The sequence below is a fragment of the Pipistrellus kuhlii genome, unplaced genomic scaffold (assembly GCF_014108245.1).
Source record: "Pipistrellus kuhlii isolate mPipKuh1 unplaced genomic scaffold, mPipKuh1.p scaffold_m20_p_15, whole genome shotgun sequence".
Taxonomy (NCBI): domain Eukaryota; kingdom Metazoa; phylum Chordata; class Mammalia; order Chiroptera; family Vespertilionidae; genus Pipistrellus; species Pipistrellus kuhlii.
Genome location: NW_023425460.1, coordinates 9720715 through 9733548, shown reverse-complemented (window position 1 = coordinate 9733548; position 12834 = coordinate 9720715). Strand labels below are relative to the sequence as shown.

Here is a 12834-nt window from a genome sequence, read left to right as displayed (position 1 = left end):
TTGTGTTTTCTAAAGAACATTGAAAGGAACCAAATTCACAACCCCAGGCCCAGCGTCCGCACAGGCGCCTGAGGCCAGTGGCTCCCCTCCTAAGCTCCACCCCATTTCTACCCCAAATCCTACTCCGCGAGGCTTGGCTTTCTCTTTCTTTCTCCCCCTTCTCTCTGTCTCATCCGGTCATGTCCTTCTGCATTCAGCTCTCCCCACAATAACCTAAGTCAACATCCAAAAAACTCTCCTGGGTGAGGAGGGGAGAAGCTGCCGGGCAAGTTCTCTTAGCACCGTGGTTGGCAAACTGCGGCTCGTGAGTCACATGCGGCTCTTTGGCCCCTTGAGTGTGGCTCTTCCACAAAATACCACCGCCCGGGTGAGTCTATTTTGAAGCAGTGGCGTTAGAAGACGTTTAAGTTTAAAAAATGTGGCTCTCAAAAGAAATTTCAATCATTGTCCTGTTGATGTTTGGCTCTGTTGACTAATGAGTTTGCAGACCACTGTCTTAGCAGATGGGGGAGGGGCTGGGAGCACTCACCACATCGAAATGCTGCCCCTGGTCACATAGCCACGTGCTGTGTAGGGAAGAGCACAGGACGTGAAGTCAGAAAACTAAGGTTGCCTCCCTCCAAGGGCAGTGGTGAGTCGGGGGGAGGAGGGGAAGGGAGGGCCTCCTGGCCTGCTGTGTCCGTGGGACCCACCCTGGGCTGTGGGGTCAGCAGAGAGAGCCTAGTCCCAGGCCAGATACAATCCCAGCCAGGAGGGAGCCTCCCGGGGGCAGAGGGATCGCCATCCAGCATTATGGTCCAGAGATTAGGGTGCGACGAGTGGGCTGCTGAGGGAAGGGGCAGAGGGCAGAGGAGGCGGTGGGCAGGAGGGCTTCCTGCCTCAGGGCCCAAACACAGAGCACCCGCTCTGCACAGCACCAGCTGCTGAGCATTTCCTCAGGCCGGGCACTGCCCACCATCACAACCTGCAACACACTGTCACCGGGAGCCTCACACCCCTGAGAAGATATATATTTTTTTTTAATTATTTTATTTTTTTAAATATATTTTATTAATCTTTTACAAAGAGGAAGGGAAAGGGATAGAGTTAGGAACATCGATGAGAGAGAAACATCCATCAGCTGCCTCCTGCACACCCCCCACTGGGGATGTGCCCGCAACCAAGGTACATGCCCTTGACCAGAATCGACCCTGGGACCCTTCAGTCCACAGGCTGATGCTCTATCCACTGAGCCACACCAGTTAGGGCAAGAGAGAAGATATTTTGTCCCCAAAGTACAGCTAAGGAAATGGAGGCTCGGGGGTTTCAGTAAATGGTTTGAGGTCACACTCCAAGAGTGGGCACTGTCCACCTCTGCTTACTGCTCTGTGCCTGGGGCACCTGAAGTGGCTCCCGATATGCCCCTGACCTTTGACCTCAACCTCCCCCTCTCCCCGTGACCCCACCCCACCAGGTGGTGATTCAGGTGCTGGACGTCAATGACTGCCGGCCACAGTTCTCCAAGCCCCAGTTCAGCACGAGCGTTTATGAGAACGAACCAGCGGGCACCTCGGTCATCACCATGATGGCCACCGACCAGGACGAGGGCTCCAACGGGGAAGTGACCTACTCCCTGGAGGGCCCTGGGGAGGGTACGTAGCCGGCTCCGTAGCTGTGTGCCATTGGGGGAGGGGGTGGGAGTGGCAGGCTGCCATGGAAAGGTGGTCTCAGCCGGAGACAGACACGCCCTGCTCTCTGCCACCCCCGCCAGAGGCCTTCCACGTGGACATGGACTCAGGCCTGGTGACCACCAAGCGGCCGCTGCATTCCTACGAGAGGTTCAACCTGACCGTGGTGGCCACGGACGGTGGGGAGCCCCCGCTCTGGGGCACGACCATGCTCCTGGTGGAGGTCATCGACGTCAACGACAATCGCCCCGTCTTTGTGCGCCCCCCCAACGGCACCATCATCCACATCAAAGAGGTATGCTGTCCCCCAAGGCCCCCTGCCAACAGTGTGCCCCTTCCAGTACCCAGCCCACTTCAGCGCGCAGGCGTGCCCCGCTAGTGAAGGTGGGGAAACTGAGGCCAGAGGAGGGAACAGACTTATTCCTTGCTGCACGGGGCAGTGCTGAACAATGGGTAGTTATACGGGCTGTGTCCGCAAAAGGTCTTAGGTTCAAGTCAAACTCTGTCGCTTACCAACCAAATTACCTTGAGCAAGTGGCTGCTCTGAGTTTGTTTTTTCCCCTCTGCAATATGGGACTGATAATCTCTAGCGATTAGATGTCTTCCAAATGCCTGCTGTTCCTGCTGATACCAAAGTGGAGACAGCCTGGGAGCTGAGGGTTTGCATCAAAACAAAAAGCAAGGGGAAGTGGCTGAGCTTCCGGAAGGAAACTCTCCAATTCTCCTCTCATTCCTCCCTCTAAATTGCCTTGTAAAGATAGGGAAGTCTTTCTCTGTCTCCTATCCTTCCCCTCCTCCCTCCCTCAGGCCCACAGTGCCCCCTGGTGGAGAATCAGGGTGTCTCCCACTTGTTTGCTCCCCAGACATCAGCAAGTCTCTGCATCTCACATTGTCAGCACCAAGTTCTTGCTGTCACTGTGTCTCCCCTGTGAGGCCCCACGGGAGAAAGTCCTGCAGGCAGAGCTCTGGGAAACACTGGGCTTTTATATTGTGACTCGCTTCAGCTTGCATCTGATGTGATGATTGGAGGGTCCTCTGCTTTGTCTGCTTAGGAGCAGTCAGCCCACCTTCAGTGGTCCTGCAGGGTCATAGCATGCACCCTGCCTCCCATCCCTCAGTTACCATTTTCCTGTCAACCATTTCCTTTCTCTACCCTGATTTTTAAAAGTGGGTTCACTCTTATTATAATGTACTAAAAGCCCAGTGCACGAAATTCATGCACAGGGGGAGGGGGTGGTGGTGTCCCTCAGCCCAGCCTGCACCCTCTCCAATCTGGGACCCCTCAAGGGATATCTGACTGCCCTCTCACAATCCAGGACTTCTGGCTCCCAACTGCTTGCCTGCCTGCCTTTCTGATTGCCACTAACCGCTTCTGCTTGCCAGCCTGATCACTCCCTAACCACTCCCATGCCAGCCTGATTGATATCTAACTGCTCCCCTGCCAGCCTGTTTACCCCCAACTTCCCTCATCTGCCCACCTGGTCACCCCTAACTGCCCTCCCCTGCAGGGTTGATCACTCCCAACTGCCGTCCCTTGCAGGCCTGGTCCCTCCCAACTGCCCTCCCGTGCTGGCCATCTTGTGGTGGCCATCTTGTGTCCACATGGGGGCAGGATCTTTGACCACATGGGGCAGCTATGTTGATCTTATGTGTTGGAGTGATGGTCAATCTGCATATTAGTCTTTTATTAGATAGGATACTTTCTGATAAACTGCCTTAAATCCTTTGTGGAATGAGGCAGGGGATAAATTTATAATGATCTAGTTCTTTTCCACACCAAAGGCCCCATTTACTAACTCCCTTCAAAGGCTCTGTATTTTGAAAGATTCATGTCTCCCAAACAACCAACATCTGTTAAGAAATTATCTTGTTTGCCATCCCACTTTCTATTAATTAACTGTAACTGCCGTTCAGTTTCCTGTAGTCATGGTCAATGAGATACACAGTGAAACCATGTGAGCTGGTAATTTTTCAACTAGAAGCAAAGAAACATGTTCTTTTGCCTGTATGCTATGCAGCTTTATCATGCCTGGGTCAATGTATGGCTCTTTGATATCTTAGACTTAATTCAAGGGATCTGGAAGACTGGGCCTCAGGGAGGGTGAGTGGCATGTTGAGGTCACATGGGGTTATAACAGACTAGAACCCAGGTGTCCGGTTTGCATCCACCGTGTCACCTACCTACCTGCCCCTATTTTCAGGTACCCCATTGAGTGGAAGGTGTTGCTAGGGGATACCTAGAGCTGCTGTGATCGGGGCAGCAGAGAGCTAGACAGACCCGGGAACAGAGGATGGCTGTGGCCTCCTCTGCACCTCAGCATGCAATGGAGTCGGAGGGATGAGGGTAGCCGCCAGGCAGGCCGTCACCCTGAGAGAGCCTGAAGCATGGAGGGCCCAGGCTGACCCGTTGAAGGGCAGTGGCCTTGGCTGGGAGTGGAGTGAGGGGACATTCTAGCAGATGCTCAGACTCCAGGGGAGTCCGGCCAACAGGCAGCCATTTCCTAAGGATGCAGAAAGCTGGCGAGGACATTCTGCTGCAGGACGAGAAAGAATGCGAGCTCCCGGGGGGCCTGGGACCTGGGATTCCCCCAGATGCCCCGGGAGTCCCCACCCCCCCTCCGCAGGAGGTCCCGCTGCGCACCAACGTGTACGAGGTCTACGCTACCGACCAGGACGAGGGCCTCAACGGGGCCGTGCGCTACAGCTTCCTGAAGACCACGGGCAACCGGGACTGGGAGTTCTTCACCATCGACCCCATCAGCGGCCTCATCCAGACCGCCCAGCGCCTGGACCGCGAGAAGCAGGCGGTGTACAGCGTGAGTGCGGGCCAGCTCCAGGGGCGGGGCGGGCCGGGGAGGGGCTTTCCTCTAGGTGCAGGGCCACCACCTTCTCACCTAGAACATCTTCAAAAGGGTGGTCTTGCCGAAACCGGTTTGGCTCAGTGGATAGAGTGTCAGCCTGCAGATTGAAAGGTCCCAGGTTCGATCCGGTCAAGGGCATGTACCTTGGTTGTGGGCACATCCCCAATAGGGGATGTGCAAGAGGCAGCTGATTGATGATTCTCTCTCATCGATGTTTCTAACTATCTCTCTCTCTTCCTCTCTGTAAAAAATCAATAAAATGTATTTAAAAAAAAAAAAAGAGGGTGGCCTGGCCTCGGGAGTGTCCCTCCGGGGCCCTCTGGCTCTGCTCTGACTGTGCTCTTCCACCTCTAGCTCATCCTGGTGGCCAGCGACCTGGGCCAGCCGGTGCCGTATGAGACCATGCAGCCCATGCAGGTGGCCCTGGATGACATCGATGACAACGAGCCCCTCTTCCTGAGGCCTCCAGTGAGCCATCACCCAGCCCCCTGCACCTGTCACGCCCACACCGGACTCCCTGCCTGCAGGCACACGTGTGCATGTCCTCCCGTCTGTACCCTTTACCATATGCACATGTGGTTGCACCCAGAAACCTGCATACACTTAATGGAACAAATACTTATTGAGCAACTACTATTTCAAAGCTCTGCCCAGCTGTCAAAATGGACAAAAAAGCCGGACTCCTGGAGCTGACCCCTCCTTATTGCACACACTGTACACGGGAAGCCTGAGGTCAGCTCTGCTTTCCTGAGTTGGGGCTCAGCTCCTCCGATGGACTCGGGCTCTCTGACTTGGTGCTTCTTGTGTGCACCTGGGAAGAGACGTTCCCTGGAGACGCATGTGCATATAAGATAGTGACCCCCGGTCCAGGCGTCCACTGAGGTGTTGGGAGGCCAGAGAACATGCCAAGCCCAGCCCTGCCCTCGGGGGGGGGGGGGTGCCACTGGATGACGTCAGGGCAGAGCTGGGGTCTCCCAGGCCCAGCCTCTGCTCCCTTGAGGTTGTAGCCATTCCGCTCTCCCCATGAGGTGTGGACAAGAAGTCCTGCCTCGGGCCCTCTGGTGGGAGCTGGGAGCCGGGCCTTGCCTTGACCCCTGTGATGGCATTCCTCTGTCCCTGCAGAAAGGCAGCCCCCAGTACCAGTTGCTGACGGTGCCCGAGCACTCACCCCGTGGCACCCTCGTGGGCAACGTGACCGGCGCCGTGGACGCGGATGAGGGCTCCAACGCCATTGTGTACTACTTCATCGCAGGTGGGGCCGGACGGCACTGGTGCCCTGCCTGCCCGGGGCTGGGGGTGGCCCAGTGTGCCTGCCCCCTCACCCTGTGCATGCCCCCCCTTCAGCCGGGAACGAGGAGAAGAATTTCCAACTTCAGCCCGACGGGCGTCTCCTGGTGCTGAAGGACCTGGATCGGGAGCGCGAAGCCGTCTTCTCCTTCATCGTCAAGGCCTCGAGCAACCGCAGCTGGACACCGCCCCGGGGGCCTGCGCCAGAGCTAGACCTGGTCACCGACCTCACCCTGCAGGAGGTGCGAGTTGTGCTGGAGGACATCAACGACCAGCCACCGCGCTTCACGAAGTCAGAGTACACTGCAGGTGCGGCCTGGAGCCGGGGTGCCGGGGCGGCCGGGCCCCGCCCCACCACCACTCACACCGCCCGCCCATCCCTGCAGGAGTGGCCACTGACGCCAAGATGGGCTCGGAGTTGATCCAGGTACTGGCCCTGGACGCAGACATTGGCAACAACAGCCTGGTCTTCTACAGCATCCTGGCCATTCACTACTTCCGGGCCTTTGCCAATGACTCCGAGGACGTGGGCCAGGTCTTCACCATGGGTAGGGCTTCTGTCACTGCAGGGAACGTCGTCCGGGAGAGATGGGTGGTCTGTTTGGGCTCCACAGAATAGGGGTGGCCAGCCAGCCATGGCAGTCTTTTCATTCATTCCCATCCATCTATTTAGCCATTCAGCTATCACTCATTAATCCTTTTATTCAACCACCTATCCATACCTACATCTACCCAACCACTTCCTCTTTATCTTTTCTCCATTTCCTCTTCCACCTGTTATCCATTCATCCATCAATCCATCCATCTATCCATCCATCCATCCATCCATCCGTCCATCCACCTATCTCTCCATTCTCCTTTCCATATATCCACTTGACATTCCATTTGGGCACCTCACTTTCCAGTGTTAGGCATTGTGCTAGGCCCTGGGGAGCCAGCATTCAGAGTGTCCTTGTACCTACAAGTGTGCATGTCTCCCTGTGTGGGTGGCTGAGCCCAAAGGGTGTCCTGTCACCTTATTTTCAGCCCCAACCCCTTCCCTGCTCTTCTCTGTCTGTAGTAGTCAATCCAGACTTCTTGGCCTGGCACTCAAGGTGTTCTTCCTAATCCCCCTTTCTGGTTCTCATCCCCCTACTACCCTTAAAGCTGAACTGCTCACCCTTCCTGCTCACCCTGCTGCACACCATCCTCCCCTGGGCCGTTGGTCCCTTGTCTTCACTTCCTAGATTACCATTCTGACTCCACCTCTGTCTTCGATATGCTCCCCCAACCATCCTTTAAAATCTAGGTCATCCCTGGCTGGTGGCTCTGTTGGTTGAAGCATCATTCCATGCACCAAAAAGTTACAAGTTCGATTCCTGGTCAAGATACAAAAGGTTGCAGGTTCGATCCCTGGTCGAAGCATATATGGGAGGCGATCAATTAATGTTTCTCTCTCTCTGAATTCAATTTTAAAAAACAACAGCATATCTCCAGGTGAGGATTAAAAAAACGAATCTAGTTCAAATGTCACTTTCTCCAATCACACACCCAGACACCATCCCTGAGCTCCCACTGCTCTTATTTCAGTAAACAAAAACACAGGCTAAGTAATGAAAGGTCACACAGCTATTAGGTCTAGTAATAATTAATGTCGTTTTCTAATACTTTTTTAAATCGAATTTATTTAAACAATACAACAAAATTTAATCAACAATATAGTTGTCGTTGTTTTCTACTACTTGTGCCCAACGCTCAGGAAGCATTTTAATCCCTCTGTTGTACAATTCTTGTGATTTTGATGCAAAAAATTCGGTCAATGCATTTTTGAGGCATTCTTCATTATTCAATTTTTTTCCAAGAAGAAAGTTTTACAAAGAACAAAACAAATGGTAATCGGAAGGGGCAATATCAGGAGAATATGCAGGTTGAGGGAGAACTTCCCATTCCAACTGGCGCAGTTTTTCAGCAGTGATTCTTGCAGTGTGCGGTTGTGCGTTATCGTGGTGAAGAATTACGCCTTTCCGATTAATCAGCGCGGGTTCTTTTTCTCTTAAAGCTTGAGCTAACCTTTCCAATTGGGCACTATACACTGCACTTGTAATGGTTTGGGTAGATGGTAAAAGTTCATAATGAAGAATTCCTTTAAAATTCCACCAAACACACAACATCACTTTTTTCGCATGCAAGTCAGGTTTTGGCGTGGGCTGGGAGCCTCATTTTTGTCCAACCATTGAGGCCGCCTTTTCAAATTAACATACAGCACCCATTCTTCATCTGTGGTAACAGTTTGCTCTAAAAACGGCAAACGGTTTTGACGAGAGAGGAGTGAACTGCAAATTGTGACTCTTTGATTACGGTTGTTGTCGGTCAACTCATGAGGAACCCATTTTCCAAACTTTTGGACTTTGCCAAGTGCACGCAATTGATTGGAAATTGTTTTTTGTGAACAATTTAAAGTTGTCGCAAGCTCTTGTTGGGTAATTTGAGGATTTTGCACCCAAAGAGCTTGAAGAGCTTCTTGATCAAAATTGGACACACGGCCTCGACCACTCTTGTCATCTAACAAAAAATTTCCCTCGCGAAATTTCTCAAACCAACGCTGGCATTTTCTGGCGCTAACTGCATCCTGACCAAGAGCACTACAGATGTTTTTTGCAACCTCACTTGCTTTTCTTCCTAATTGGAACTCGTAAAGCATGCAGTGCCGAATATGCTCTTCATCCGCCATCTTCTTAGCCCTAGTTTTGCAACAAAAACCAAACCAAACACAAACTTTTTCAAGCAAAACTTGTTAATTGCACTTCACACGTTCTGTAGATACCACGTGTTTGAAGGCTACGTCAATACAAGTCAACGCCAAGCAAGATTTTAAACGAATGTTTAAAAACGACATTAATTATTACTAGAAAGTGGCAAATGTTAAATCCATGTCTACTGTCTTCTAAGAGAAGACTGGCCTGGACCTCCTGTGGTCCTCTCTCTACTGTCAAATTCTGAAGTTCATGTAGGGATATAGACACTGAGGAGGCTCAGACGCACTCCAGCAGGGGACACCAGATTGCCAAAGTCATCATTCTTGGTCCAGCATACCCCACAGTTTGGTTTAGTAAGCACAATGTTTAATAAAAACGTAGTTCAGCAGTTAGAAGGCAGGAGAGGTCACCAGAAATCTATACAAGAGGCGTAGGCCTGGCAGACATGCTGAGGTGGGTGCCGGGCTCTGCAGTTCCGGGTCCCCAGTCCTGCAGGCCCGTGCTGCCTCCCCAGAAGTGTGTCTCCTGCCCTGGCCCTCACCCTGCCCCAGGGGCTCTGGGGCACCGAGTGGCCGCTGAACGGCTCCCCGCCCGCGGGCTCTCCCTGCAGGGAGCGTGGACGGCATCCTGCGCACCTTCGACCTCTTCATGGCCTACAGCCCCGGCTACTTCGTGGTGGACGTCGTGGCCCAGGACCTGGCCGGCCACAACGACACGGCCATCATCGGCATCTACATCCTGAGGGACGACCAGCGCGTCAAGATCGTCATCAACGAGATCCCGGACCGCGTGCGTGGCTTCGAGGAGGAGTTCATCCGCCTGCTCTCCAACATCACCGGGGCCATCGTCAACACGGACGACGTGCAGGTGCCCAGGAAACCCCTGGGCTGGGGCAGGGGAGGGGGAAGACCAGGCCACAGGGAGGGGCAGGGCCTTGTGGGGAGGTCAGAGACGTGAGAAGGGATGGATGTGCCCTCCGTCATTTCCTACCTGCCTGGCCCCTGAGAAAGTCCTTCTAGGTCTCCGGGCCTGTTTCCTAACCTGTGAAACGGGGGTAATGATAGTGTCATGACATGATGGGTCTGTTGATTAAGGCAGGGCAGGAAGGGCGCCTAGAAGGGGCCTGCCCCTCCCAGCCCCGCCCTTGCACCTGCCACCCCCCATAATGCCCCTTCCTGCCTAGTTCCATGTGGACAAGAAGGGTCGGGTGAACTTCGCTCAGACGGAGCTGCTCATCCACGTGGTGAACCGAGAGACCAACCGCATCCTGGACGTGGACCGGTGAGTGGGGATCTGCACTCAGAACCTCATCGGCCTCCCTGCCCTGCCGTCGGGAGGACCCACCAACGGGGGCATCGCCAGCACCATCCTGCCTGCCGTGTGGCGCTCTCCCCAGGATGTGGGGAGAGAAGAGTGTGTGGGTATTAGCAGAGCTCTGAGCCTCCCTCTCCCCAGCTGTGCAATGGGAGTATGGTATTGATTGTGAGGGACGTGAACGCTGTGTGATACAAAGCTGTCCTAGGCGGGTGGGCTTTCATCTTGCAAGGCTTGTGGGGGCTGAACCTTAGACGTCCACATCAAGAACTGGGCAGCCTGCCCTGAGTGAGCAAGCGCGTGGGGGACGGCTGAGGAGGGGAGCTGAGGCCCCTGCCCCTCGCCCAGGGTGATCCAGATGATCGACGAGAACAAGGAGCAGCTGCGGAACCTTTTCCGGAACTACAATGTCATGGACGTGCAGCCTGCCATCACTATCCAGCTGCCCGAAGACATGTCTGCCCTGCAGGTACTCCTGGTGGTACCGGCCCCCCAGCCCCCTATCACCCTGGGTGCGCCCGCCCACTCACGCCTGTCCCGCTTCCTCAGATGGCGATCATTGTCCTGGCCATCCTCCTCTTCCTGGCTGCCATGCTCTTCATCCTCATGAACTGGTACTACCGGACCGTGTGAGTGACCCCTGGCCCCGCCCTGACAACCAGCCCTTCTCCAGGGATGGATATGAGATGCCAGCCCAGCCCCAGCCTCCTTACCAGCGCCTCTCTCTGCTTCTCTCCAGACACAAGAGGAAACTCAAAGCCATAGTGGCTGGCTCCGCAGGTGAGTGAGGGCTGCGATGGCTGGGAGGTCAGAGGTCAGGAGGGGCTCCTGGGGGACTCACACGGACCTGGCCTGGGCCAGGCTCCCCAGCAGAGCAGCTCCTTCCCCTCCATGCCCCAACTGCTCCCTGCAGGGAACCGTGGCTTCATCGACATCATGGACATGCCCAACACCAACAAGTATTCCTTTGACGGGTGAGTGGGGTCCCCAAGCCCTGCCGGGTGCAGGGTGGGAAGGCCTGCCAGGGACCCAGCTGGGGCGGAAACTTCCCTGCCGCCTCCTAGTGAGGGAACACTGACTAGCTAAACCTGGGGTGTGGGCGCCCCCTGGTGGTTCAGCCACCGCTCTCTCCATCCTCAGAAACCCTGTCAGTGAATTGGACTCCCCAACCCTGATGGGCCCCAAGTTTGGGGGGGCGGGGGGGGGGGGGGGGAGTTTGACATCAGTTAGTGGGTGCAGTGAGGCTTTCAAACTGAAGCTCATCCAATCGACATGTCGTCCTGTCCTGGTTCTAGTGAGATCCTAGGGGGGACGCACCCGCAGGTGCTGCGGGCAAGAAGCCTAAACCCCTTCCCCGCTGTGAAAGACTACAGGGGGCCAGGGAAACAGGAAGGGGTGAGGGTGAGGCTGGCAGAGCATCTGTCCCCTCAAGCCTTCCATCCTCACTCCACCCCACCCCACCTGCAGGGCCAACCCAGTGTGGCTGGATCCTTTCTGCCGGAACCTGGAACTGGCCGCCCAGGCCGAGCACGAGGACGACCTGCCGGAGAACCTGAGCGAGATCGCCGACCTGTGGAGCAGCCCCACCCGCACCCACGTGAGCCGGGGCAGGGCCAGGGCCAGGGCCAGGGCCAGGGGCAGGGTGGGTGTCCGTCAGCCCTGGCCAAGGAGCGGGTTTTCTAGGACAGCGGTCGCCAACAGCTGGTCCATGGACACTGGTGGTTCATGAGGTCCGAAAGGCTGGCGACCGCTGTCCTAGGAGGTGGGCCTCTGCCCTGCCTGTGGGTGTGCGTGCTCGCTGGCTGCCTCCGCCCAGCTGACATCCTCTCTTCCAGGGAACTTTCGGGCGTGAGCCAGCAGCAGTGAAACCTGACGAAGACCGCTACTTGCGGGCAGCCCTCCAGGAGTACGACAACATTGCCAAGCTGGGCCAGATCATCCGGGAGGGGCCCATCAAGGTGAGCGCTCCCTACAGATCCTGCTCCAGAGGATGCAGGGAGCGGAGACAGCTTCCTCCACCTCCAGGCTCAGCTGGGCCCAGCCTCCACTGGGGCAAAAGCACCAGGGCAAGCAGAGGGTCCCGGGCCCTGGGCGGATCAGGCACTGCTCCAGCCCGTGGTGCCCTGAGGACCAGAGTGCCATGCTGAGCTGCCAGGCTCTGCTCCTGATCCTCTGCTCTAGGGTTAGAGGCCTGTCTCTCCTAGACGCCCTGTCACCTTCCGTCACCCCCCGATGAGTTACCAGAGTGAGGAGTGGGGAGGCCGTGGGGGCCGTGGTGGGGGGTTAACCTTCTGCCTCCCCCAGGGCTCGCTGCTGAAGGTGGTCCTGGAGGATTACCTGCGGCTCAAAAAGCTCTTTGCACAGCGGATGGTGCAAAAAGCCTCCTCCTGCCACTCCTCCATCTCCGAGGTAGCGGGGAGGGCAGGGAGCTGTGTGCCGTGCCCCAGCCTGGGGGTGCTCTCTCTCCTCTCTCCAGCTCTCCTCCTTCTCCATCTCTGGAGCTCAGCAGCCAGGACCAGAGAGCAGTGGGTGGGGTACAGGCAGACAGTGGGCTCTGCTTTCTGGGCTCTGCAGTGGGCTTTCCAGGGATGGGGTAGGCACAATAAGTGTTCTCTGATTTGAAAACCCCCAAAAAGATACTTTAAAGGGGTGATTTAAAGAAACCGGCTGTAGGTTCAAATAGGTTCTCGAGTGAGTTTGCCTGCGGTGGTATGTCAACACTTGAAAAAGTCAGGTGAAACCCAGATCGCCAGTTGGGCCAACACTCTCAAGTGAAATGGGCCCAGGCTGAACTCCACCGAGCGCCCAGCGCAGCCCTCCAGCTTTAACTGTGGAAACTCTCTACCTGGCCACTAGTGTGACCTTGCTTGAGGCCAACTTGGTAACAAACCCAGACACGGCAGCTGCATCACAGCAATGTTGTAGATAAAAGTGAATACACAAAGTTCAGCTCACGGGAAGCCCATACTC

General features: G+C 55.5%; 1 protein-coding gene across 1 annotated transcript in view; it reads left to right on the top strand.

The window, feature by feature from the left end:
• CDH23 (cadherin related 23) overlaps window positions 1–12834 on the top strand; it is a 387029-nt gene that overhangs the window by 373138 nt on the left and 1057 nt on the right. Inside the window, exons 54-69 of the mRNA XM_036438196.2 lie at window positions 1454–1631; window positions 1751–1962; window positions 4292–4483; window positions 4883–4996; window positions 5651–5780; window positions 5873–6124; window positions 6202–6363; window positions 9161–9417; window positions 9734–9831; window positions 10213–10333; window positions 10414–10493; window positions 10604–10644; window positions 10778–10838; window positions 11332–11461; window positions 11700–11822; window positions 12169–12273. Coding sequence (XP_036294089.1) covers window positions 1454–1631; window positions 1751–1962; window positions 4292–4483; window positions 4883–4996; window positions 5651–5780; window positions 5873–6124; window positions 6202–6363; window positions 9161–9417; window positions 9734–9831; window positions 10213–10333; window positions 10414–10493; window positions 10604–10644; window positions 10778–10838; window positions 11332–11461; window positions 11700–11822; window positions 12169–12273 — 2256 coding nt within the window. The remainder of the gene's footprint in view (window positions 1–1453; window positions 1632–1750; window positions 1963–4291; window positions 4484–4882; window positions 4997–5650; window positions 5781–5872; window positions 6125–6201; window positions 6364–9160; window positions 9418–9733; window positions 9832–10212; window positions 10334–10413; window positions 10494–10603; window positions 10645–10777; window positions 10839–11331; window positions 11462–11699; window positions 11823–12168; window positions 12274–12834) is intronic.